Raw genomic sequence first — 27,814 nt, forward strand, 5'->3', positions numbered from 1 at the left:
ATATAAGGTCATTCACGCTTATGCCGGTGACACCGATGTAGCGCTTTTATCGTCGTCTCTCCCCTCCCCCTGTCCGTGCGTGTGCAAGTCTGGCAGCGTAACATCTGTGCGTACGCGGTCGTGATTGTTGTGAAGATGGCGGGGGGAGAGACAGAGAAGGAATATGACACAAGGAAAGCTATCGAAGGGCTCCGAGAACGGTTCCAGGAATTGACCACAACGCTAAAAGAAAGCTCGGAATCACTGTCTGAGGCCTCTTTGCGTTTCTGTCAGGAATTCTGCCAGGTCAGCATTATTTTTTCTTCCAACTACCCATCCTAGTGGTTTGCAGTCTTCCATCCAGCTTCCAGCCTGATGATGCGCGTGTACGTTAGGTACAACAATGTAGCTAGCTCGCGCTAGCCACATCAGAACATAAAAAAATACTATTACTTCCCGTTTTAACTTTCAACGATAGTAGTTAGTGAACTTATATACATCATACGTGGTTTCCGATATTTAGTTAATTCCCTTACTTTAGAATTATACCCGAGCATCACTAATTTTCCCAAGCTAGTTAGCGAGTTGCTAGTTGAATGCTGGCTGGCTAGCTAGCTAGTTAAGGCTCCTTAATGCTGGGAAGAGCTAGTTAGCGTTTTGTGCAGACTTGTATTCACATGCTCGATCTGTTAGTGTTTTAGGTTTTGCACGAGACGAAACATCATTCATCCATGTAAACGTCCATATTTTACTTTAAATTATTGCAACATAACGTTCTCCCTTTCGTCCATTGTGTTAGTGGATCAATATTGAGTGTGCCTGCAAAATTATTCTATAGGGCCTGGTCAACCTAATGGTATTCATTTTCATGCACAGCATAGGTTAACTACGTATGCATAGTTTTAATTGTTAGAAAAACAATATTAACTCATCAGCCTGTTTGGGTAGGTTTATTCGGTTTTGTGCTTGATATATAGTCTTTGTTTTTTTTTTGTGTAATGTGGCAAACCTGGTGGGCCTTGTTTGAAGCCCCATCTGTGCGAAGTGATTAATTCATTGGAGGCTCCATTTGGATATAAAAAGACAATAGTGTTTTATCTGACACTGACTGTAATAAGAATACACATAAGATTGGCTAGATGGTTACAAGGCTAACTTACTAAAACACAGGTTTTCTCTGCAACCTCTAAATACCTGGTCACCTCAAGATTTGTGTGTTTTTTTATCATGTGCTGAGAATTACATTTTAATTTATTTTCATATGTTGGAAATGCAATGACATATCATGATATGTTAGGCTACGTTTAGCAATAGCCTGAGTTGTAGTCTATTTAGGACTGTCCTTCTTAGAAGACCCTTACTCATTGAGCAGAGATTAGGCTTCGACTGGGGGAAGGGATGACAGGCAGGGAGAAGAATGTCAGTGCTTGTAGCATTCAAGTTAGTCTCACACTCAACTTTGAATGTTGTCCTGCATGGGTAGCCTATGAACTACTCCGTGTGGTTTAGCCTATTGTAGGCTACTGCATGAATTCCATTTGGCCCACACTATAGGCTCCAATCAGGAGCCGGGTTTATAGAAGTCCAAGCAGCCTCCTGTATAATGCTTGTGTAGCTACAGTGCCTTCAGAAAGTATTCAAACCCCTTGACGTTGCACATTTTATTATGTTACAGCCTGATTTTAAAATGGATTAGATGTTTTGGTCACTGGGACCACAATACCCAACAATGTTTAAGTAGAATTATGTTTTCATATATTTTTTAAAACAAATTAATGAAAAGCTTAAATGTCTTGTCAATAAGTATTCAACCCCCTTTGTTATGGCAAGCTTAAGTTCAGGAGTAAGAATATGATTAACAAGTCACATAAGTTGCATGGACTCACTCTGCATTAATAGTATTTAACATGATTTTTGAATGACTACCTCATCTCTGTACCCCACACATACAATTATCTGTAAGGTCTTTCGATCGAAGCAGATTCAACCACAAATAGCAGGGAGGTTTTCCAATGCCTCGTAAAGAAGGGCATCTATTGGTAGATGGGTTAAAAAAACAAGAGACATTGAATATCCCTTTGAGCGTGTTATTCATTACACTTTGGATGGTTTATCAATACCAGTGGTGGAAAAAATACTCAATTGTCATACTTGAGTAAGAGTAAAAATACCTTAATAGACATTGACTCTAAAATACACTTAAATTATTTTTTACTTTTGATACTTAAAAGCAAACCAGACGGTACCATTTTCTTGTTTTGTTTAATTTACGCATAACCAGGGGCACGCTCCAACACTCAGACATAATTTACAAACTAAGCATGTGTTTAGTGAGTCCACCAGATCAGAGACAGAGATGACTGGGATGTTCTCTTGATAAGTGTGTGAATGAGACATTTTTTTCTGTCCTGCTAAGCACTCAAAATGTATTGATTACTTTTGGGTGGTGGAGTAAAGTACATCCTTTTTTTAGGAATGTAGTTTAGTAAAAGTTATCAAATACCCCAAAAACTAGATCAGTAAAAATACTTTAAAGTACTACTTAAGTACTTTACACCACTGATCAATTACACCCAGTCACTACAAAGATACAGGCGTCCTTCGTAACTCTGTTGCTGAAGAGGAAGGAAACCATTCAAGTAATACTGCAAAAAAACATCCAATAGAACACATTACAGAGTACCACTCTCCATATTTTCAAGCAGAGAGGTAGCTGCATAATGTTATGAGTATGTTTGTAATTGTTAGACTGGTGAGTTTTTCAGGATAAAAAAAGAAGCGGAATGGCGCTAAGCACAGGCAAAATCCTAGACAAAAACCTTTTTCAGTTTGCTTTCCACTCGATACTGGGAGATGAATTCCCCTTTCAGCAGGACAAAAGTTTAAAACACAAGGCCAAATCTACATGAGTTCTTCCCAAGAATACAGTGAATGTTCCTGAGTGGCCAAGTTAGTTTCGACTTCAATCTATCGCAAGACCTGGTTGCCTAGGAATGATCAACAACAAATTTGACAGAGCTTGCAGAAATTTGAAAAGAATAATGGCCAAATGTTGCACAATCAAGGTGTGGAAACTCTTAGAGACTTATCCAGAAAGACTCTCCGCTGCAATCGATGCCAAAAGAGCTTCTACAAAATATTGACTTGGGTAGGGCTGGGTGATATGGGCAAAATATCAAATCATGTTATTTTATGTTTTTGAATAATAAGTTATACATTTGCTTCATTGGTAGTGGGTGGCAACATCCCATTGAAATCCTTTAGAATGTGTCTTTCTCAATTCTGATTTGTTTTATACAGTTCAATTTAACTTAAACCAAATAAATTTCTGCATTTCCTGCACTAATTTGAGATCATTTTCACACTGCCACGTAGGGTTGCACGATATGGGCCAACAACCCATATCGCGCAAAATGTTGCAAATGTTGGGGCGGCAGGGTAGCCTAGTGGTTAGAGCATTGGACTAGTAACCGGAAGGTTGCAAGTTCAAACCCCTGAGCTGACAAGGTACAAAACTGTCGTTCTGCCCCTGAACAGGCAGTTAACCCACTGTTCCTAGGCCGTCATTGAAAATAAGAATTTGTTCTTAACTGACTTGCCTAGTTAAATAAAGGTAAAATAAATAAATAAAATTGATTTGACTTGTGAATTAGAGAAACACTTGTGTGAGCTGTTGGAATGATGGAAATATAATGATTGTTCTCCTTTTATAGCTAGAATATAATAGTGGGCACTTTGAATAGTGTTTGACTTGACGATGCCAGAGGAGTTATTGTGAAAGGGTAGGAACCCAAGTTTTTCCAAGGGGACGCTATAATCTTTGGCTACATTTAATTTTTTCAATTAGCTACTTCATGTAGCGTACTTATTCATGCTTCGCGTATTCCTCTTTGATTTAAAAGATACTGTTGCACAAACATGCAGATTTAGGTCTATACCATCACTGGTATAATCAGGCTGTATAGGTAATTAGGTTCTCTTACTCAGTACATTTATTAGCTAGCTAGCCAGCTAACTTAGCATTAGCAGCAAAGAAGATTTAGGCCTAACTTGCTAAGAAAAGACAAACTAGCTGTTTACAGATGTAAGAAACACAAATTAAGTGTAATTGTAGAACACTAGTGGATTTATATTAAGAAGCAAAGTGAAAATGGCATCATTGTCGTCGACATTGTTGCATGTGCTGCGTTGACCATGCAGACTGAACGCAAGTTTTCGAGGAACAACAAATGCGCTCATTGAGTGACAGGGGGCGGGGTTAGATCTGTGTGGAAACCAGCATGGAGAGCAAAAGCGGAGAGAGAGAGACTCAAGTAGCGAAGTAAACTATAATAATGGACACACGGCGTATCCCATTTAACAAACCAAACATTCAAATACTGTTGTAGAAGGTAAAGTAAAAACCCAAACCGGTCCGTGCATCAATACTGGTATATTGTAAAAAAAAACGTATATTGTAAAAAAAACAGTTTACCGCCCAGCCCTACTCATGGGGTGAATACGTATGTAAATAAGATATTGCTGTATTTCATTGTCAATAAATTTGCAAACATTTTGAAGAACATGTTTTCACTTTGTCATTATGGGGTATATTGTGTGTAGATGGGTGAGATAAATATATTTAATACATTTTGCATTCAGACTGTAAAACAAAATGTGGAATAAGTACAAATTACTTTCTGAAGGCACTGTATGTTGGTTGAACTTTCATTTTTTTATTAGACCACATATATGATGAGGTGAATGTTCGCAGTCCAACAAAGTGTTCTTTACTAGTGATGCACCGATATGACATTTTTGGCCGATACCGATATCCAATATTTTAATTGCCAAAAAAACGATCCTGATAACTGATATTTAACATTTTAGCGGCCTTTTAAGCATTCTAGTATAGTTAAATAGTTAACACACACATGGATGCAGCAGTCTAAGGCACTGTATTTCAATGCAAGAGGTGTCACTACAGTCCCTGGTTCGAATCCAGGCTGTGTCACATCCGGCCGTGATTGGGAGTCCCATAGTGCGGCACACTATTGGCCCAGCTTTGTCTGAATTTGGCCGGGGTAGGCCGTCATTGTAAATAAGAATTTGTTCTTAACTGACTTGCCAAGTTAACGGTTTCACACACCACACTGACCAAAAGGTTATTTTGTCATTTAACTATGTCCCCATTACCAATAAAACATAATCAAAACCTATTTCTTTCACTTTCTTGCTGTGCTGTTTCGTACTTCAGTCGTTTCATTCTCACCCAGGATTTCTCATACTATGGAATGCTGTTTGCGTCATTATTTGATGTGTAAAATAACACTATTTGACCATTCTGGACCTGAATATGACTGCATGTCACATAATAATTTAACGTTCATAATCTTCTGTAGTTATTACATATTGATTACACTATCACTCGTAATTCATATGTCACAACGATTCATCGATACGTATGCTATGATGCTGGTAAAGTTGTCTCGCGCACCTACAGTGCTGGTCTTTTTTTTTAAGCTCGCTAGCTTGTGGATGCAAACAATGTTCTTCCCCAGAAACATAGCAAAAACGACAATCTGTTTCAGTAGCTACAGTTAGCTAACTATATAGCTAGGTATCATCAAAAATAACCCTAATTTATAAGATGGTTCTTATTTGATTAATGGTGGTCGGACCCATCTATGTGAAGCTAGCCACAAGGATTAGCCACAATAGTGGATTTTGCAGGTAGCCTTCAAAATAAAAGTATGTCATTGACAGTGATGCAAATTAATACAAATAGTAGATTTATGCCATACTTGAATAGATGATGCTAAACGAGGTTGGAATGTTATATAAAATCAACAAAATATCATTTGACATCTGAAATCACACTGGATGTATTCTACTTTAGAATTGCATTGGGGGCTTACTTATTTCACTGTACAGCCTTACCTATGGATTGTGGATCAATGACATGGGGTATCAGTCTACTCCGTGACACCCAGAGAACATTAGCACCGTAGCTCTTAATGAATTGAGCCACATTTATTGTCAACCTATGTGTATTGAACACTATTCCCCCGGAAAAACAATACTGCGTGGATGTTTTGGAGTCTGAATACATGAGGAGGATGTTGGGAAAAAATATATTGGTTATTGAGTAGACTGATACCCCATTCATTGATCCCCAATCCTTAGGTAAAGCTGTACATTGCAATATGAATGTCAATACACACAATAGGCTGACTGGGGAGATGATTTCACACAGTCACAGTCCTGCGATAAGAACTACAACGCTAATATTTGTGTAAACTCTTAACAGTTGTGTTCTGTGATTGTCACCGAGTAGACTGATAATTAGATTGCTTCACATGCCAACCTTGTTTAACATTATCTAGTCTAAATATGGTATGATTCCACCAATTGTAACCTTCTGCATCACTTTCAAAGAGGTACATTTTGAAGCCAAACCGTAAATTCCACTTGTGCCTAATCATTATTGTGGCTAGCTTCACAACACATAATCCAGTCCGGCCTCAACTCACGAGCCAGATGAAGCTAGCTGGCTGTTTCTAACGTTAGCTTAGAGCAATGGGCTTAAGTAACTGACTAGCTGTTCATTTTCAAGAACTGAAGTTCAATTTCAATAGGCGAACAAGTGGCTACCTAGCTAAAACTTACTCAAAAGAATTCCTAAATCATTGCTAAGAATAATGAAAATGACTGCAGTTTCTACTGGTCATTGTTTTCAGGCTGGTTGTATTGGTGCTTGCTAGGTACCAAGCTAAAGCTAGCTACCCCAGAAGTTGCGGTCAAACAAATAATGCTTAATTACCAACGCAGTATTTTAAAGACATCGTTTGTTGCCGGTGTTTGCTCGTTTGCAGACTTTTTTTGTACAGCTTTGACAGTGCTACTGATAGTAGTAGTGCCACTTGACTTGCATGTGCAAATTCCTAACACACAACATTCTATAATAGAACTGTTATTTGACGTATTTTTTGACACACGAAGACCCAAATGGCATTCCATGGTATGTCGTGAAGCATATAGCAGTGCTATTACTGTGTAACTCCGGTAGGGCAACATCTGAAAAATAGCGCACTTGGTAGTGTATACCGGTGCTCAACCAGAAAGCCAACATCACCCACGACAGAACAGTTGATTGTCAAGGGCAACGAGTTATGCTATCTTGCCGTTAATGAATTTCACCTTTGCTGTCTCTCTGAAATTTTCTTACTCTTTCAAATGCCGGCCGACTTGTTACCTGCTTGATTCACACAGCAGACATTGTGGGCTAGGTTAGGAATGCTGTTTTGCACATGTAGTGCAGAATTTTACATGCCGTCATTGCGTCATGTACGTTATATAGGTACTCACGTCAGCTTTGACATCGGTTTTGCACATCGGCGTTAAACTAGACATCGGGCCGATACAGATGTTGGCTTTTTTGGCTAATATCGGACGATTTTCCTATATATTCACCGATATATTGTGCATCCCTATTCTTTACATTAGTGAGTTCATTAGAACGTGCGTTGAAGATGTCGTTCCCATAGCAACGATTAAAACATTCCCTAACCAGAAACCGTGGATTGATGGCAACATTCGCGTGAAACTGAAAGCGCGAACCACTGCTTTTAATCAGAGCAAGGTGTCTGGTAACATGACCGAGTACAAACAGTGCAGCTATTCCCTCAGCAAGGCTATCAAACAAGCTAAGCGTCAGTACAGAGACAAAGTAGAATCTCAATTCAACAGCTCAGACACAAGAGGCATGTGGCAGGGTCTACAGTCAATCACGGACTACAGGAAGAAATCCAGCCCAGTCACGGACCAGGATGTCTTGCTCCCAGGCAGACTAAATAACTTTTTTTAGACCCACTCCAATTTGCTTACCGCCCAACTAGGTCCACAGACGATGCAATCTCAACCACACTGCACACTGCCCTAACCCATCTGGACAAGAGGAATACCTATGTGAGAATGCTGTTCATCGACTACAGCTCGGCATTCAACACCATAGTACCCTCCAAGCTCGTCATCAAGCTCGAGACCCTGGGTCTCGACCCCGCCCAGTGCAACTGGGTACTGGACTTCCTGACGGGCCGCCCCCAGGTGGTGAGGGTAGGTAACAACATCTCCTCCCCGCTGATCCTCAACACTGGGGCCCCACAAGGGTGCGTTGTGAGCCCTCTCCTGTACTCCCTGTTCACCCACGACTGCGTGGCCACGCACGCCTCCAACTCAATCATCAAGTTTGCGGACGACACAACAGTGGTAGGCTTGAATACCAACAACGACGAGACGGCCTACAGGGAGGAGGTGAGGGCCCTCGGAGTGTGGTGTCAGGAAAATAACCTCACACTCAACGTCAACAAAACTAAGGAGATTGTGGACTTCAGGAAACAGCAGAGGGAACACCCCCCTATCCACATCGATGGAACAGTAATGGAGAGGGTAGTAAGTTTTAAGTTCCTCGGCATACACATCACAGACAAACTGAATTGGTCCACTCACACAGACAGCATCGTGAAGAAGGCGCAGCAGCGCCTCTTCAACCTCAGGAGGCTGAAGAAATTTGGCTTGTCACCAAAAGCACTCACAAACTTCTACAGATGCACAATCGAGAGCATCCTGGCGGGCTGTATCACCGCCTGGTACGGCAACTGCTCCGCCCTCAACCGTAAGGCTCTCCAGAGGGTAGTGAGGTCTGCACAACGATCACCGGGGGCAAACTACCTGCCCTCCAGGACACCTACACCACCCGATGTTACAGGAAGGCCATAAAGATCATCAAGGACATCAACCACCCGAGCCACTGCCTGTTCACCCCGCTATCATCCAGAAGGCGAGGTCAGTACAGGTGCATCAAAGCTGGGACCGAGAGACTGAAAAACAGCTTCTATCTCAAGGCCATCAGACTGTTAAACAGCCACCACTAACATTGAGTGGCTGCTGCCAACACACTGACACTGACTCAACTCCAGCCACTTTAATAATGGGTATTGATGGGAAATTATGTAAAATATATCACTAGCCACTTTAAACAATGCTACCTAATATAATGTTTACATACCCTACATTATTCATCTCATATGTATACGTATATACTGTACTCTATATCATCTACTGCATCCTTATGTAATACATGTATCACTAGCCACTTTAACTATGCCACTTTGTTTACATACTCATCTCATGTATATACTGTACCCGATACCATCTACTGTATCTTGCCTATGCTGCTCTGTACCATCACTCATTCATATATGTTTATGTACATATTCTTTATCCCCTTACACTGTGTATAAGACAGTAGTTTTGGAATTGTTAGTTAGATTACTTGTTGGTTATTACTGCATTGTCGGAACTAGAAGCACAAGCATTTCGCTACACGCGCATTAACATCTGCTAACCATGTATGTGACAAATAAAATTTGATTTGATTTAGTGAATGACAAATATGCCTACAGGAGACAGCACTAGGATTTATACGGTGCGTTCGGAAAGTATTCAGACCTCTTTTTCCACGTTTTGTTACGTTACAGCCTTAATCGAAAATTGATTAAATCATTTTCCTAATCAATCTACACACAATACCCCATAATGACAAAACACAGGTTTTTATGAATCTTTGCAAATTTTATATAACCCTCCCCCCCTGAAATATCACATTTACATAAGTATTCAGGCCTTTTACTCAGTACTTTGTTGAAGCACCTTTGGCAGCAATTACAGCCTCAAGTCTTCCTGGGTATGATGCTACAAGCTTGGCACACCAGTATTTGGGGAGTTTCTCCTCCATTCTTCTCTGCAGATCCTCTCAAGCTCTGTCAGCTGTGCAGCGACGCTCCCCATCCAACCAATCTTCAGGTCTCTCCAGAGATGTTTGATCGAGTGGCCCAGTCAGAACCCGGGCATGAACCCAAGGACATTCAGAGGCTTGTCCCTAAGCAACGCCTGTGTTGTCCTGGCTGTGTGCTTTTGGTCATTGTCCTGTTGGAAGGTGAACCTTTGCCCCAGTCGGAGTACCTGCTCCTGAGCACTCAGGACTTCATCAAGGATCTCACTGTATTTTCCTCTTCATCTTTCCCTCGAGCCTGAGTAAGTAGTCTCCCAGTCCCTGCCGCTGAAAACCATGCTTCACCATAGGGATGGTGCCAGATTTCCTCCAGATGTGATGCTTGGCACTCAGGCCAAAGGTTTTGTCAGACCAGAGAATCTTGTTTATCATGGTTTGAGAGTCCTTTAGGTGCCCTTTGGCAAACTGTCGTGCATTTTTCTGAGTGCCTTTTGTCTTGGCACTCTACCATAAATACCTGATTGGTGCTGGTTGCCCTTTTGGATGGTTCTCCCATCTCAACAGAGGAACTCTGGAGAGCTGTCAGTGACAATCCTGTCTCGGAGCTCCACGTACAATTTCTTCGACCTCATGGCTTGGTTTTTGCTCTAATCATGCACTGTCAACTGTGGGACCTTCTTTTTTATATATAGTCGGGTGTACCTTTCCAAATCATGTCAAATCAATTGAATAATCAAGTTCAAGTCCAATCAAGTTGTTGAAACATCTCAAATATGAATAATAGAAACAAGATTCGCCTGAGTATCAATATTGAGTCTCATAGCAAATTGTCTGAATTCTTACAGTACCAGTCAAAAGTTTGGACACCTATTCGTTCCAGGGTTTTTCTTTATTTGTACTATTTCTACATTCTAGAATAATAGTGAAGACATAAAAATTATGAAACAACACACATGGAATCATGTAGAAACCAAAAAGTGTTAAACAAAGGTTCTTCGAAGAAGCCACCCTTTGCCTTGATGACAGCTTTGCACACTCTTGGCATTCTCTCAACCAGCTTCATGAGGTAGTCCCCTAGAATGCATTTCAATTAACAGGTGTTCCTTGAAGGTTAATTTGTGGAATTTCTTTCCTTGTTAATCCGTTTTGAACCAATCAGTTGTTGTGACATGGTAGGGGTGGTACAGTGGGGCAAAAAAGTATTTAGTCAGCCATCAATTGTGCAAGTTCTCCCACTTAAAAAGATGAGAGGCCTGTAATTTTCATCATAGGTACACTTCAACTATGACAGACAAAATGAGAAACAAAAATCCAGAAAATCCCGTTGTAGGATTTTTAATTATTTCTTTTTGCAAATTATGGTGGAAAATAAGTATTTGGTCAAACTTTTGTTATCTCAATACTTTTATATACCCTTTGTTGGCAATGACAGGGGTCAAACATTTTCTGCAAGTCTTCACAAGGTTCACACACTGTTGCTGTTATTTTGGCCCATTCCTCCATGTAGATCTCCTCTAGAGCAGTGATGTTTTGGGGCTGTTGCTGGGCAACATGGACTTTCAACTCCCTCCAAAGATTTTCTATGGGGTTGAGATCTGGAGACTGGCTAGGCCACTCCAGGACCTTGAAATGCTTCTTATGAAGCCACTCCTTCGTTGCCCGGGCGGTGTGTTTGGGATCATTGTCATGCTGAAAGACCCAGCCACATTTCATCTTCAATGCCCTTGATGATGGAAGGAGGTTTTCACTCAAAATCTCACGATACATGGCCCCATTCATTCTTTTCTTTACACGGATCAGTCGTCCTGGTCCCTTTGCAGAAAAACAGTGTTGTTCTTGGTAATGGTGTTCTTTGGATGCAACTCAGCATTCTTTGTCCTCCTATTTTGGTTTCATCTGACCATATGACATTCTCCCAATCTTCTTCTGGATCATCCAAATACTCTCTAGCAAACTTCAGACGGACCTGGACATGTACTGGCTTAAGCAGGGTACATGTCTGGCACTGCAGGATTTGAGTCCCTGGCGGCGTAGTGTGTTACTGATGGTAGGTTTTGTTACTTTGGTCCCAGCTCTCTGCAGGTCATTCACTAGCCCCCCCCCCCGTGTGGTTCTGGGATTTTTGCTCACCGTTCTTGTGATCATTTTGACCCCACGGGGTGAGATCTTGCATGGAGCCCCAGATCGAGGGAGATTATCAGTGGTCTTGTATTTCTTCCATTTCCTAATAATTGCTCCCACAGTTGATTTCTTCAAACCAAGGTGCTTACCTATTGCAGATTCAGTCTTCCCACCCTGGTGCAGGTCTACAATATTGTTTCTGGTGTCCTTTGACAGCTCTTTGGTCTTGGCCATAGTGGAGTTTGGAGTGTGACTGTTTGAGGTTGTGGACAGGTGTCTTTTATACTCATAACAAGTTCAAACAGGTGCCATTAATACAGGTAACTAGTGGAGGACAGAGGAGCCTCTTAAAGAAGTTACAGGTCTGTGAGAGCCAGAAATCTTGCTTGTTTGTAGGTGACCAAATACTTATTTTCCACTGTAATTTGCAAGTAAATTCATGAAAAAATCATAGAATGTGATTTTCTGGATTTTTTTTATAGTAGTTGAAGTGTACCTATGATGAAAATTACAGGCCTCATCTTTTTAAGTGGGAGAACTTGCACAATTGGTGGCTGATTAAATACTTTTTTGCCCCATTGTATATAGAAGATGGCCCTATTTGGTAAAAGATCAAGTCCATATTATGGCAATACAATAGCTCAAATAAGCAAAGAGAAATGACAGTCCATCATTACTTTAAGACATGAAGGTCAGTCAATCCCGAAAATGTCAAGAACTTTTAACGTTTCTTCAAGTTCAGTCACAAAACTATCAAGCGCTAGAATGTTACTGGCTCTCATGAGGACCACCACAGAAAAGGAATACCCAGAGTTACTAGCCTGAGAAATTGCAGACCAAATAAATGCTTCAGAGTTCAAGTAACATACACAACTGTAAAGAGGAGACTGTGTGAATCAGGCCTTCATTGTCAAATTGCTGCAAGGAAACAACTACTAAAGGACACCAATAAGAAAAAGAGACTTGCTTGGGCCAAGAAACACAAGCAATGCACATTAGACCGCTGGACATCTGTCCTTTGGTCTGAGTCCAAATGTGTGATTTTTGGTTCCAACCGTCGTGTCTTTGTGAGACGCAGACTAGGTGTACGGATTATCTCTGCATGTGTGGTTGCCACCGTGAAGCATGGAGGAAGTGTAATGGTGTGGGTGTGCTTTGCTGGTGACCCTGTCTGATTTATTTAGAATTCAAGGCACACTTAACCAGCATGGATACCACAACAATCTGCAGCAAAAGTAGCCTAAAAGTTCTCAGTTATCATCTAGGCAAAGGTTGGTTACATTGAAGAATCAAAAATATATTTAAATTTGTTTACTTTTTTTATTTACTTCATGATTCTATTAGTTATTTCATTGTTTTGATGTAGACAATAGTAAAAAATAAAGAATCCCTTGAATGAGTAGGTATGTCCAAACATTTCACTGGTACTGTATGCAAACCAAGGTTTTTCTGATTTATTTTTTTCAAAATTGTCAAACCTGTTTTTGCCTTTTCATTTTGGGTTATTGTGTGTAGTTGGAGGATTTGTTTAAAAAAAAAAACTAATGTAACAAAATGTGGAAAAAGTCGAGGTCTCAATACTTTCCCAATTGCGGTTGAATGGAGCATCCCAGGACTGAGTCTCAATGGACTTCTGTATCAGGGCTCGGTTTTGGCTTGACACATTTCAAGACCTAAAGGGAAATGAACTATCCAACAATTTCCAAGGTGTGCTGCTTAACAGGACATTGCCTAATATATCTGGCTGTGATACCTTTTTGGTTGGATTTTTGTCTGAAACGGTGCACTGCAAAACATATTTTTTTAAAGTTTCTTCTGAACCACTACAAGAAAGAACTACAGAAAGTTGAATAAAATGTATTTACTCTACCAGTTGTTGGTCCTTTTGTTAATATACATTTTAGAAAAAATAACCACAAGTGTTAATAAAGCTGCAATATATAACCTTTTGGGCGCACTGACCAAATTCACATAGAAATGTGTTTTCTATGTCTGTCATTTGCATTGAAAGCAAGTCTAAGAAGCAGTAGGTCTTTTCTATGGCACTATTTCTATGATTCCTGTCCTGAAGTGCTTGCTTGTTTCTGTCACACAAACAGAAATTAGTCAAACTTACAATTTTAGCAACCAGAAAATGATGGAGAGATTTCTTTTTAGGGCAGCTTTAAGCCAACTTCAAAACAAGGGTCTCTGGCTCTCATGGTTTGTTTGTTCATTGCCAGAGGCAAGCACACAAGATGTAAGTACATGTACGCGATGCACGCATGCTAACCGAAGTCTTGCAGGTCTTTACATGGGTTTGAGCATGTGCCAAATAATAGAAATCTCAACGCCGGTAACAGAGTTTGAAAAGGCCGTTTAGTACTTTCCTGTGGATATTTATTCTCAAATTTAGAGGAAGGTTACTCTATCAGTTACCTGTGCGGATTAAATTAAAATGTAATTTTATTACAACATCTACAAGCAAGAATGTTTGAGGTAACGTTCCAATTTTGTGCAGTGCATTGTTTGACTGTATTAACATGGTTTGTGATAACTTTGGTAACAGCCACTGTTTTTCTTTGAGTAAAAGTCATGCCGCATAAAAAAATAACATTGCAACAGCTGTTATTGAAATTGTTTCGATACAATTGTATAAATGCCAACAATTTGTACGCTGTGATTTTTTTTTTGTCGTTTAAATTATGAGATGTCGGTGGAAAAGCCTTTTAATTGAAATAATTAAATATTGAAATAATACCATATCAAAGTTAACTTGGCGTCACGCAATATTGTGTGTGTGGTCCTCCCACTACGACTCGTGAAACCATGCACTTTATTAGGCTACAGATAAAATAAGTTATGAACTTCACAGGATGGTGAAAGTGCACTGATGAACTTGATGCTCCTTTCCAATACATATTGAGGTGACATGATTTGGCTCTGTTTGACAAATAAAAATAGTATTGCTTCTTATCCATAATCTCATGTAGACTAGCCTACCCGCTGTATCTGTGAGCTGTTGGCTAGAGCGTACATGCCAAGAATAGAGTGGGCACATTTGCACTAGGTCATCATGCACTGATGTTTATCTATTTCAGTTTAGAATGTAATTTGTTTAATCAGGTGTGTTAGCTGTGGGGCTGGGGGGGGGGGGGGAGTGGGATACAGATCAGGCCCCTGAGGGCAGGAGTTTCCCATCCCTGGGCTAGAGTATAGACTATTATGTCTAGGGCTGGGATGATGCCAGTATCACAGTATGTTTTCCATGGCAAAAATGTAAACACCAAGCAGGCCAAACTCTTTGGTCCTTTAAAAACCTGCTATACGTAAAATATTGTGAGCTATAGCTTGGAAAATCAATTAAATGTGACCCTGGATGAGGGCTGCGTTCATAAATAGTATTGTGGCTTACGAAACAACTTAACGAGTATGGTGATACTGGTGTCGTTACGGCCCTGATTATTTCCCAATTGTTTTGGTAGTTGTTCTCAATTTGCTATTTTAATGGAGTGTAGCCTAATTTACTTGGAAGGACTAATACTTAATGAAATTAGTCCATTAGTCATTTTCTCTGATAATTGTCAAGTAGTTGGAAAGTTGAAAAAATACAAATACATTTAATAGCAAGCACTAATCAGCTAGCCACATCTTATGCCAGACTGAGAGCATGCCATGATGTTGTCATTTGTTTACAGATCCTTGTGGAACATGCAGGCCGATGGAAGACTGAGGAGGAGCCACTGCCTTTACTGGAGGCATACACAGTGGCCATACTCAGTTATGCGAAGGCCACGTCCTGTCTCTCCTCCGAATGTGAAAATGTGCCACTCGTTCTTGAAAACCTAGCAATGTGAGTATGCATAGATGCTTCATGGAACCAGCTATTCATTATTTCAGATGGTGCTAGGCCTATGTTGTTGAATGACTGTTAACATTCCACTTCTGCTAGTGCTACTGACCAATACAACTGTATCCTGCCTAGGGTTGTTATGGTGACCATATTACCGCCACACCGGCGGTCATGAGTCATGATGCAGTCAAATTCCAGGTGACCGTTTCGTCACGGTAGTTAGGCTTTTCCAAACTGATGCTGCTGATGGTCGTTAGTAGCGTACCGAACTTGCTAACTGCCTGGTACTCCGCACTCTTGTCCCTCTAACTCTGACATCAATGCAAATGTAATCTAAAATGTAATCGAACACTTCTTGAGCTCATGTTGTGCAACATTTCTATAGGCTACACAATTGCGTGAGAAGTTGATGGCCTCTATTAAAAAGAGGATCCCATTACCAGGCTAGGCCTGCTATATTTATTTCTCAACTTTCCTAATATTAAGTACATTCCTTCTCTTTAAAACAGGAGTATAGCCTACCTCGCTGGTATGAAAATGAAACATGCGAAAAGCTCCCTCCATTCGCTATTTAATTTCATAAATGTCATGGTTTTTTTTTTTACACTGCCCCTGTTTCGAGACAAGTGCATCATAATGGTCCATTCTAAGCAAATTTCACCCATATATTATTTTGTATATGTAAAGACAAGATTGAATCAATAATAGTGTGCTAGGTGACAATATTAGCCTACTACTTGTGAATGATGTATTACCACTTGTGAATGATGCCCAGCTCAAGGCAAGAAACAGCGCATGCTTTTAAAACTTTTGTAGCCTAGCCCATAGGCCTATATGTTTTGATAAGGTTTGTATCACAACTAAAGTGGCCAAAACTTAAATTGAAGCACATTTATCCGCTTTACAATGGATGTAGGAGCCTAATTGGCATACATACACAGCGTGTGAGTCAGGTTTGGGGAATATTTTTATGGTGAAAATTGCACCTTTATGGGCCTCCCGAGTGGCGCAGTGGTTTAAGGCACTGCAGTGCTGTAGGTGTCACTCCAGACCCGGGTTCGATCCCAGCAGTGTTGCAGCCAAATGTCTGTCTTTACTTGTAGCCTGTGAGAAGACCCATTTACGTGACGGAGAGCCATGTGAGTGAGAGGTGCTGAGTGCTTCGGGCATGCAGCCGGGAGAAGGAAATTTGAATTATTATGTTCAGCCCAAGGGCACAACGGCCACTGGCCACAAAAGGCATGGATTTTCTTTTTTCGGTGCAGCCGGAAAATTCAAGTGCTTGTGAAATTGTGAATGAGACTGATGACGTGTGTACAGCTTGCGCAAAAAAAACAAAGCTGAGCTCATGCCTTTCATGCAACTTTTTTCAAATCATCATTAGTTGCATCATGCAGCCTTATAGCATGTATTAAAAAAATCTAAACATTTTGCCCAACATTTGTATCATAACTAAATTAAGCAAACCGGAGTACCTGTTTCTTTATTAACTGCTCAATGCAGAATAGTCTTGTGAGCACTCACTCAAATCAGTTGGAGAAAATATCCTTTCTATTTTATTCAGCTATGTTCAATTGTATGCTTCATACTATAAGATAATGCCATGGAATTCTAAGCAAATCTTGTCTGCTAAATGAACTAGTGTAGCCCACAGCCATATGGCATAGCCAAATCAGGGCCTAACATACAGACAACTCAGAGTATGCTATTCTGTTCTCATGAAATAGAATACATTTTCTTCAGACCTGTCTAAATAAATTGATTTATTGTGATGGTGTAGGCTATATTACATGGAATTACTAGACTTAAAAAAAAATGTACATGTTCCAAAGGTCCGCATCAATGGCTTGTAGGCTATGCATGGAAGCCAGGAGATGCAAAATGTGTTTGCTAATTAACGGTCAATTACCGTGAGACCAACCGTTATTTGCTTGACAATCACCGGCTGACAAAATGTCATGACTGCCACAGCCCTAATACTCTGAAGCGATGCGAACATTGCAAAATTAATTTAGCAATCTATATTATTCAATTATTGCACCCACACTGCTCGCACGAGTCAACGAGCGTCTGCGTTACCAAGGGCTAAAATAGAAGTCACTATTTGTGATGCAGATCGCGCTGCAAGTCCTGCCTCTCCCATCTCCTCATTGGTTATACCCACATGGGTGACTGAAAGACAAATGAGGTTGGTGGCGGTAATTCACCGAATTTATGAAAGGTGCCAATCGCAATATAAAGTCCAGAGAAGGAGAGAGATGACTAGAAACGATTTGGTTGACCGTTTTATGTGTGGATTAATTGTCGGAGTAGAGGACCATGTGCATTTCAGGTAAAATAACAACTCAATGTATATATCCCAGGACAAATAAGCTAGCTAAATAGGACAAATTAGCTAGCAAGTGCAAGCTAGCTAGCTAAATTGCCATACATGTTTAATGCTTTTCGACCTGTCCCCAAATTAATCTCATTGGTTCAGAGTTTTTGATATTTTAACCTGTGTGTCGTGATCGTGTTTGGTGTGGGGGGACAAAATACATTTATGCATGATTGCGCACACGCGCAGCCGGTTTGGGTTCCGCGTAATCCTGCCTCACTCATTTCACAAGCTAAATAAATTAGGCTTTCCTTATAATAAGAGCTGTGGCAGAAGTGTGTAGTGCTTCTTTCATTTTAGTCATCTGCACACAACTTTAGCAGCATTAGCATGAACCTAAACAAACTCATTGAATGACCCTGTTTTACTTGCAGGAGCTGCCTGGAGCTCCTTCTCTCACTGCCTGAGCATGTCCCTGGTGCCTTATGGGGGGAGTTTCAGTCCTCTATCAAGGTTAGTCTCAATGCTGCTCTTTTTTTAAAATCAACTTTGCATAAAACAGAAATGTATGGAGTGAACTTTTATTTTTTAATTTTTTTGTACTGCCAATTCTCTCTAGAAAATGTGACATGGTGTCGCTTTGAAACTGAATTGGAATATGCATGCACATATCACAAACCCTATTTGACATAATTAGAGAATCTTGTGTTTAGAAAAGTTGTTTGGTCGGTATATCTGAAATGTTTTATGAAGTTATTTCCTTTCAATTATAGTTGGCGCACAGCCTTTTGCAAGAAAATGGGAACACACAGCTTCACATGCTATCAGCTATGGCACAGGCGCCTGGTGTGTGGAACAACACCACTCTGTGCAGCATTCTGTCTAATGAGATACCTGAAATTGAGAGAGGTTAGTTTTAGCCTACCTGTTTTTTTCCTAATAGCAAAAACTTTCTACATGTGACTTGACTGATTAAATGTTGTGGTGACGACTCAGAAGTGCTATCTGTAATAGTGTTCTTTTTCTCTACTCCCCAGTTAATGAGTTCCTGCAGATGGAAGGTCCTACACTCCTTAATATGCGAATAAAGCACCTTATCAAACAGAATCGAGCAGAGAAAGCAGCTGTCTTAGCGAAGGTGTGCTCGGAGTATCCAGAGTACGAAGGAAAAGGGAACTTCAAGCAGACATACTTTGTTTGCCTGTGTGTGACAAAAACACAAGAACAACTCATGCAAGAGGTGAGTGAATAGCATTTACATTAAGTCGTTTACCAGGCAAGTGCATTCAAATAAGGGTGCTGACCCAAATGGTGGTCTTTTAATTAGGGATCAAGATTTGCTGAAGAAATTAAACAACTCCTGTTTGATAATGATAAATGAAGATGACCCTAATGTAAAAGTATCAACTGTGGATGGCAATGAATTACCATCATTATATGTTTTCTCTGTGCCAGTTCACCCAGGTAGACTGTAAGGATGCATTGGAGATGATTTGTAACCTGGAGTCGGATGGGGATGAAAAAGGAGCCCTTTGTTTGTGCTCTGCTTTCCTCAAGCGGCAGCTTCTCCAGGGAGATGTGTATTGTGCCTGGTGAGTATTGCCCTCTTTTCATTTTCCACTCGCTTTCACAGTTTAGAGCGGATGTTGTGTTGAAGACAAACTACCTCTTGTAAAGCCCTTCATGTGTAGCAGACCAATAATGATATACTTTTCTTCTTCCAGGGAGCTCACACTCTTCTGGAGTAAGCTTTTAATGCGGTCAGAGTCTTCAGGAGATTCATTTCTTGATCAATGCAGAAAGTTGGTCCTGCTATCAAGGAACGTCTGTCATATCCTCTTCCTCATCAAGGTTATCCAGTCCGAGGTGAAATTCTTTGTGTAAAATTGTATACGTTACTGCCTGGATATATTCTCATGACTGACTTGGGCTTTATTCTTTTCTCAGGTTGGAGGAGTGGGACTGCCTGTGTGCATTGAAATGTGCATTCGAGCTCTACAAATGGCATCCAGTGACAACACAGACAGCAGGACCACCATCTGCAAAACTATTTCCTGCCTTTTGCCCACTGATTTCGAGGTGAAACAGGCATGCCAACTAACAGAGTTCCTCAATCAGCCTACTGTGAACTCATATTATGCTGTTGAATCACTCTATAATGAATCTGATGAAAAGCGTGAGGATGAGAATCTTCCAGTACCCAACTCACTACGCTGTGAGTTACTGTTGGCCTTGAAGACACAGTGGCCTTTTGATCCAGAATTTTGGGACTGGAGAACCTTGAAGCGCAATTGTTTGGCATTGATGGGTGAGGAGGCATCCATTGTGTCATCTATCGACACTCTCAATGACACTGATGAGGGACTTGAGGATGATGCCGCAGAAAAAGGTTCAGAGTTCAAAGACCTTGAGGATTTTATTTTGAACACAACAAATGAATTGAATGAAATTGCAGATGAAAAAGAGAAAAATAGGGAAGCTAAGAAATTAAGGGAGAAAGGGTTTGTTTCGGCAAGATTTAGGAATTGGCGAGCCTATATGCAGTATTGTGTTCTATGTGATAAAGAGTTCCTTGGCCACAGGATAGTCCGTCATGCACAGAAGCATTTTAAAGATGGGGTCTACACCTGTCCAATTTGTGCTGACAGCTTTAACACTAAGGAGATCCTTGAGCCACATGTAGCATCACATGTAAAGCAATCTTGCAAAGAGCGACTTGCTGCAATGAAAGCAACTAGGAAATTGCCCAAGCCAATGCAATCCACCAGCAGTCATTGGAATCATTTGAAAGATAGAGCTGTTAATCTTGAGGCAGAGACCAATGTCAGTCCAAATGATGCTAATTTTCTGGATGGAAATCACAACAGTGCTGAAACTGTCAAAGTCAATACTCAAAATCCTGTACAAACTAAGGTCAGTCCTCCAAAGCCTGTACAAACTAGATATGAAGCTGAATTTACAGAGGATTGTGTCTGCCCTGTTACATACTGTCAGAAGGTATTCAAGTTTTTTCGGAGTCTTGTAACTCATGTAAAAGCCCACAAAAATGACGAGGAAGCAACACGTTTTTTGGAGATACAACGACAGAAGGTTGTGTGTCAGTATTGTCGTCGGCAGTTTGTTAATGCCAGACATCTCAATGATCATTTGCAAATGCACTGTGGTGCTAAGCCATATTATTGCATACAGCTGAATTGCACAGCCAGCTTTCACTGCAATTCGGAACTTCTCATGCATAAAAGACAACACACTGACTTTAAGGCAGGTTGTATGTTCCCTAATTGTGGAAAGATTTTCAATGAGGCCTACCTGTTGTATGATCATGAGGCACAACATTACCTTACATTCACTTGCAAAATAGCTAATTGTGGGAAGATTTTCTATTCACAGTCCCAGCTAAATTTGCATCAGCAGAACCATGATACAAATGAAGTGCCCATCACAAGTGAAAACCATCCTGTACCTAAAATGGAACCTTCCACCCAGTGCTCCGCTAGGCAAGAGGAAACCTGCTCTGCCTCTGTCATTCTAGATCAGAAGACTGCACATGATTATGTGAAGGAAGGAGTAGTTAAATCAGGTTCGTCAACATCAACAGTTCCTGAGAACCCAAACGGCACAGTGAAAATAAAACATTCAGTCGAGAGCATGTTGAATTCTGTTACCAATCCTAGAAAGGAGTTACAGAAGTGTTATGTTCCACTCATCAAAACTAAGCTCGGATTGGAGAATGCAAAACTATCTCCTGATGTCCCACTCCAAGATATGATAGGCAATTGTGAGGATCAAAATCACTGTGGAACCAATCCCTTGAAAGGGTATCCAAAAGAGGACCTGGATAACCAACCAACTCAAGCTGTTCAGAAAGTGTTACCACAGGCTTTTCCTCTACCAGAAATTAAGAGTGAACCCCCGTTTTTGCTACATCCATATGAAAGCACTCCTGCAATAACTGGTAGAGATGAAGACGCACATAGTTGTCCACTTGAAGCATGTGACCGCAAATACAGTACCCCTAAAAGTCTCTCCCGACATGTAAAGAAAAATCATCCAGACATTTTTGAAGATTGGAAACTGGCTAAGAAGTACAAGAAAGTTGCCAAAATAACTTCGAGAAAGGTTCCTTCCGTGAACAGGACTTCAAAGGACCAAACACCACTTCATCAAGTATCACAATGCAGAAATACTGGACTACAACAGTTTGAATATCCGATGGCATGTTCAAGTTTACCTGCTGTTTGCCCCCCTTGGGAAGCCCCACCAAATCAGACTGGGCTAATGCAAACAGAGATGGGTGAAGTGTGGACATCTACATTGAACAATTGCTATGCAGATGTCTTCCATCTGAATGAATACCCCAATAAGAGTGTAACTCCTTGGCAATCAGAATCTCATCCAACTGGCTATCCATTAGAAAGGGGCAGAGAACATACACCAGCAAATATGCATGGCAGTGCCATCCATCCCATTAAATCAGAATCAAGTTTGATGAATCAGATGTCAGAATATGTGTCAAGCTCGCTTATGCTGGATAATGGAGGACACATGCACAGTGGAGGACAACACTATGGGATAATTAACTCTGGGGTTAATGCAGATAGTGTTGATGTTTCCCTAATGAGAAAAAACTATTCCAGTATGTTTTCCCAAGAAAGTAATGGTAACAATTTGTCAGCTGGAGGATTCTTTGCTTCATATGTCCCAGATGAATCTTCCAATCTTAATTCAAGATCAAGGCCATCAACGGACATTCCAAGCAATGTATTGAGTCATGATGGCCAAGTAGCACCAAGAAACACAGTGGAGATGACCAACATTGAGAACATAACCCATTTTACATCACCCAATTATGAGAATCAGATGAACAGCTCTGTAGATGACATGCTTCTTAATCCACATGCTTCTATCCAAACTGATGTATCATATGATGACACATGTCATGCTAAATCTGAAGCTATCCCTGCAGATGACAAGAATGCTGTTCATGAGACACAGACAGTAAAACGATGCAGACTCAGCAAGAGAACGAAATGGCCTGCTATTATAAAGGATGGTAAAGTTATCTGCCGAAGATGCTTTAGAGAATTCTCAAGCACGAAATCTCTCGGAGGTCATCTTTCAAAACGCTCCCAGTGCAAACCATTAGATGAAATGGATTTAACGGACGATTTGCCTACATCATTTCTCGACTTTCTCAATGACCCAAATGTTCCTGAAACCAATGGATCGTCAAACAACTTGGTAAATGTTGAATTCCCACAGGAAGTTGTTGGTAATCTCTCCACACCAAATACCTCTGATTTAGCACAAAAGGAAACCTCAAAACCACTGGATTCTCATTCATTAAACACCTTTCCTTCAGTTTTGACAGGTGGACAATCCAAACCCTGCCCAAATAAAACAGAAGTTTGGATAGAATTGATACAGTCAAAAAATAATGTTGGTAGTCAGCAGAAGGAGCGAAAGTCGAATGATCGTCTTGCTGAAAAAAGGTCAAATACAACTTCCATTGCAGCATGTCAAGATGACAAGGTTATAGAAATTCAAAATGCCTTACAAATGTTGGATTTAGTTGAAGCTGCACATGAGAAAGGTTTGCAGGAAAATTGTTCCTCAAAGTACAATGACCGCCAAAGCAATGCAATATCAAGCGATAATGTCATGCAAAAAGATAGTGATCAAAGCATGACAACAAAAATGATCATGAAGGAGGACCAGAATCGTGACAATGGCCCCAAGCCGTTCAAGTGTGAAATGGATAATTGTGAATATGGGTTCATGACCAAAGAGGCGTTGTTCAGACACCTTGCTCGAGTTCATGATTACACAATTGAGATGATTGAGGACCTCAAGAAAACCCCAGTCAAATTCTCTCCATATCCTTGTCACATTTGCCCTAAAACATTTACCAGAACCACAGGCTTAAGAATTCACTATGAAAAGGTTCACCACCTGACGCAGGCAGAGATGAACAAGTTAAAGGTTGGAAGTCGCAAAAAAAAGTCAAGCAACTCTTCTATCAAAACAGAGGTAGAGAGTAGTAATGGAACTGGATCTTCAGTTGTGTCGACTTTAATCAAACAAGAGCCACTTGATATTGACATTGGCTGTCCAATGCAAAGCACAAATCAAGAGGGACATGCACAGTCCTCTGAGATCATTACAGCAGGAGATGTAGTACAAGATGATTCCTTCCATCAGTTAACAGTTGAGAGGTTGCAATCACCACAAGATACTCTGGAGGACCTTGACAAATCATTTTACCAGTTAGAATCACCATCAAAGACAGGATACACCAAGAATGAGCCATCGATGACAGCCATGCAAATGAACCACACCCCATTGTTGAAGCAGAAATTCGGTCAAGGTGACACTCTAAAAGAGCCAGAAGCAAGTTCAAACACTACATCTTTTAGCCATGCAACAGAGGCAATATCCAGCCAGGCTGTGAAACCCTTACCTGAAAAAGCAGGTTGTTCAAAAAACACAATATCTAAAGATGAGGTTCATGTCCAAAAGAAAGAAAAGGTTCAGAAAAGGTTGGGGCTTCAACTGTGTGACGCTGACAATTCTTTCAGTCCATATAGGCCGTACCGTTGTGTTCATGAAGGATGCGCTGCAGCTTTTACGATTCAGCAAAATTTGATACTTCACTGTAGGGCTATGCATCAGTCATCCCTTCCCCTGCCTTCAGGAGACATTGATACTGACATCCCTGGTCAACAAGCTGCTGAAGTCCAGAATAATGAAATCAGATGTCAAGTGAAAGACTGTTCAAGGATATTCCCGGGGATCACAACCTTAGTGCAGCATTACCTTTTGCTTCATAAATTCACTCGAGATAAAGCCACTGTTATGATGTCAAGCATCAAGGTAGGGACATTCCAGTGTGACCGGTCAGAATGTACACTCTCCTTCACCTCTGTGGAGAAATACATTGACCACATAAAAAACTTTCACAAGGAAATTAACATCTCTGAGAGAGGCAGTGTGGATCAGACTTTCAAGTGTGAGTATGATGGCTGTGACCGGGTCTACACTACAAAGTCAAACCTCCTTCGTCATGAGATGAAAAAGCATAATTTAATTTATATTCCCAAAACACAGCAACAGAGAACAGGCGTCATTCCCAACAATGGTAAAGAGAACATTGAAAACAAATTCAAAGTGAAGAAAAAAAACACTAAAAAGAAAGATGACAAATCACCTGACCACTGGACTAGCTTTGGAAAACCCTCTCTGAAATCTATGGATGAAGCATCTGCCATGTGCACAAAAAACTTCTCTTTGCAATACCCATGCATGATAAAAGGCTGTGATGCTGTTGAGAGGGCTGAACGGAATATATTCAGACATTACACCACACATGGACTCACTGAGAGATTTATAGAGGATCAGAGAAGCCAGTTCATTTTCTGCAAAAAGTACCCACGCTCAAGATTCAAAGATGCAAACAAATCCGAGGGTATGTCAACAGACGCCTCCGCTGAGGAGACGGACCCTAATGAGAGTGAACCTGAGATTTCAAAGACCAACTGTCAGAGGCAAGAAGCATTGGATGGTATCATTCAAGCAGAGGCTAAACTGTCAACTGATGCTAGTTCTGAATCCCAGTCTTCTACTTCGGAGGTCAAAAAGAGAGGGCGTCCCTTCAAATCGGAGCGGCGAGCATTAGCTTGTCCGGACAGAAGATTGACTCTGAGAAATCGTCCAGCAGATAAGGTTTACCGGTTGACAGACACTTCAGACCAGGGCTTCACTGCTTCTCAAGAGGAAGAAACAGAGGATGGTGTTGCACTGGACACTTTGTTAAAGTTCCTGGAAACTTCACCATCGACCTACACTCCCAAAAGAAAAATGAGTGGAGGTTCAAGAACGGAGTTGCCATTAAAACAGCAGCGTACCTTTCAGCAGAAGACAGCCAACATTATATGCGAAACACCTGATATATTTATTGAAGCCTGTCAAAACCTTGTAGACTTCAGAAATCCTCTCAGTCTTCAATCGGTGAACAATGTGAAGATAGTAATTGACAAAACCTTTTCCAATGGTGCTGAGCTTTTGCTAAAGCAACTTCAAGATATGCGACCCATGATTTTAATAAAAAGAGTGGCTTCATAGTTGATGGATTGCTCACAGCCTGATGTTTTTATTTTTTACTCTTAACTCAGGATTAGAAAAGTAACATGCTGCAAACATATGTTAATATTGTTCAGATATCAAATGGTAAACTGTTTTCACCATTAAACAATTGAAGGAGTATTTTCTACTTATTATGATTGATTTTAAGTTTGGGTAATGTATGTTAGTCATATAAGAACCAGGTAATCTATAGGGAACATAGACTTTAGAACATGTTAGTATTTATGAGGCTTCTAGTACTAATTGTTTTTGCTAAATGAATAATTTTAAGGAAAAACAGTTTTTATATATCCCTATGGGATCATATTTTTTGTTTATTTAAATGTTTCAACACTAGTATCTGTAATATTTACATGTCTTCCACAAAGTGTTAAATAAAATAACTGTTTGCCTTTGTAAAACTTGTTTGCAGGATGCTATTTACATTCAGTATTATAAAGCAACTATGTGAAGAGCCCATTTGATGTCCTTACATTTGACTGGTGGTTTTGACACACACACATTGAGTTAAACCGCCATAACCCTGACCCTTATTGAAGGCATAAGAACTGACTTATAATTTGTAATTGATGTATTTATTCAGCTTGACCGTTTGAGCCCTGATTCCCTGATACCCTTCACATGGCATCATCTACTACTACGTCCATAATGATGATCAGACTGCCTCGGGTAAGTAATGAAAGAAATGGTTTCAGAGCAGTGGGTTTATGACAAAACAACTCAAGACAGTGCATCATTTTTGTTGGTTGGTTTTACTGATGTCCAGTCACATATTGTTGGGTGATCAAAGATTGTTGAAACTGCTATAATGAACCACAAAGAGTGATAATACGGAAATGGTTCCAATAGTTTTTTCCACCATTTCTTTTTCCCATTGGGGATTTTAGAAACACTTTAGATGGGGTAGTGTTTTGTGTAGGCTTTACCCAGGTGTAATGTTTTTATAACTGTAAATCTCTCTTGGAAAAGGTGACTTATCTATATAATCACCTGTTGGGATGGTGTTCTTCGACTTGCAAGCATCCCCCTTTTTCCTCCAAACATAATAACGATGGTCATTATGGCCAAACAGTTCTATTTTTGTTTCATCAGACCAGAGGACATTTCTCCACAAAGTACGATCTTTTTCCCCATGTGTAGTTGCGAACCGTAGTCTGGCTTTTTTTTATGACGGTTTTGGAGCAGTGGCTTCATTCTTGCTGAGTGGCCTTTCAGGTTATGTCGATATAGGACACTTGTTTTTCTGTAGATATAGATACTTTTGTACCTGTTTCTTCCAGCATCTTCACAAGGTCCTTTGCTGCTGGGATTGATTTGCACTTTTCACACCTAAGTAAGTTCATCTTTAGAAGACAGAACGCTTCGCCTTCCTGAGCGGTATGATGGCTGCGTGGTCCCATGGTGTTTATACTTGTGTACTATTGTGTGTACCTTCAGGCATTTGGAAATTGCTCCCAAGGATGAACCAGACTTGTGGAGTTCTACAATTGTTTATCTGAGGTCTTGGCTGATTTCTTTTGATTTTCCCATGATGTCAAGCAAAGAGGCATTGTTTGATGGTAGGCCTTGAAATACAACCAAATGTACACTTCCAATTGAGGTGTAATGATGTCAATTAGCTTATCAGAAGCTTCTAAATCAATTACATAAT

At 40.5% G+C, this 27,814-nt stretch overlaps 1 protein-coding gene across 1 annotated transcript; it reads left to right on the forward strand.

The window, feature by feature from the left end:
* Positions 1-114: 114 nt before the first annotated feature.
* Positions 115-26,620, forward strand: LOC135526070 (zinc finger protein 292-like). The gene is made up of 8 exons (XM_064954148.1): positions 115-285; positions 15,550-15,704; positions 18,456-18,534; positions 18,795-18,930; positions 19,059-19,261; positions 19,477-19,613; positions 19,746-19,887; positions 19,969-26,620. Exons 1-8 carry the CDS (start codon positions 136-138, stop codon positions 26,140-26,142), a joined length of 7,176 nt encoding a protein of 2,391 aa, XP_064810220.1. The 5' UTR covers positions 115-135; the 3' UTR covers positions 26,143-26,620.
* The last annotated feature ends 1,194 nt before the right edge of the window (positions 26,621-27,814 follow it).

This window comes from Oncorhynchus masou, chromosome 32 (genome assembly GCF_036934945.1).
Source record: "Oncorhynchus masou masou isolate Uvic2021 chromosome 32, UVic_Omas_1.1, whole genome shotgun sequence".
NCBI classification, from domain to species: Eukaryota; Metazoa; Chordata; class Actinopteri; order Salmoniformes; family Salmonidae; genus Oncorhynchus; species Oncorhynchus masou.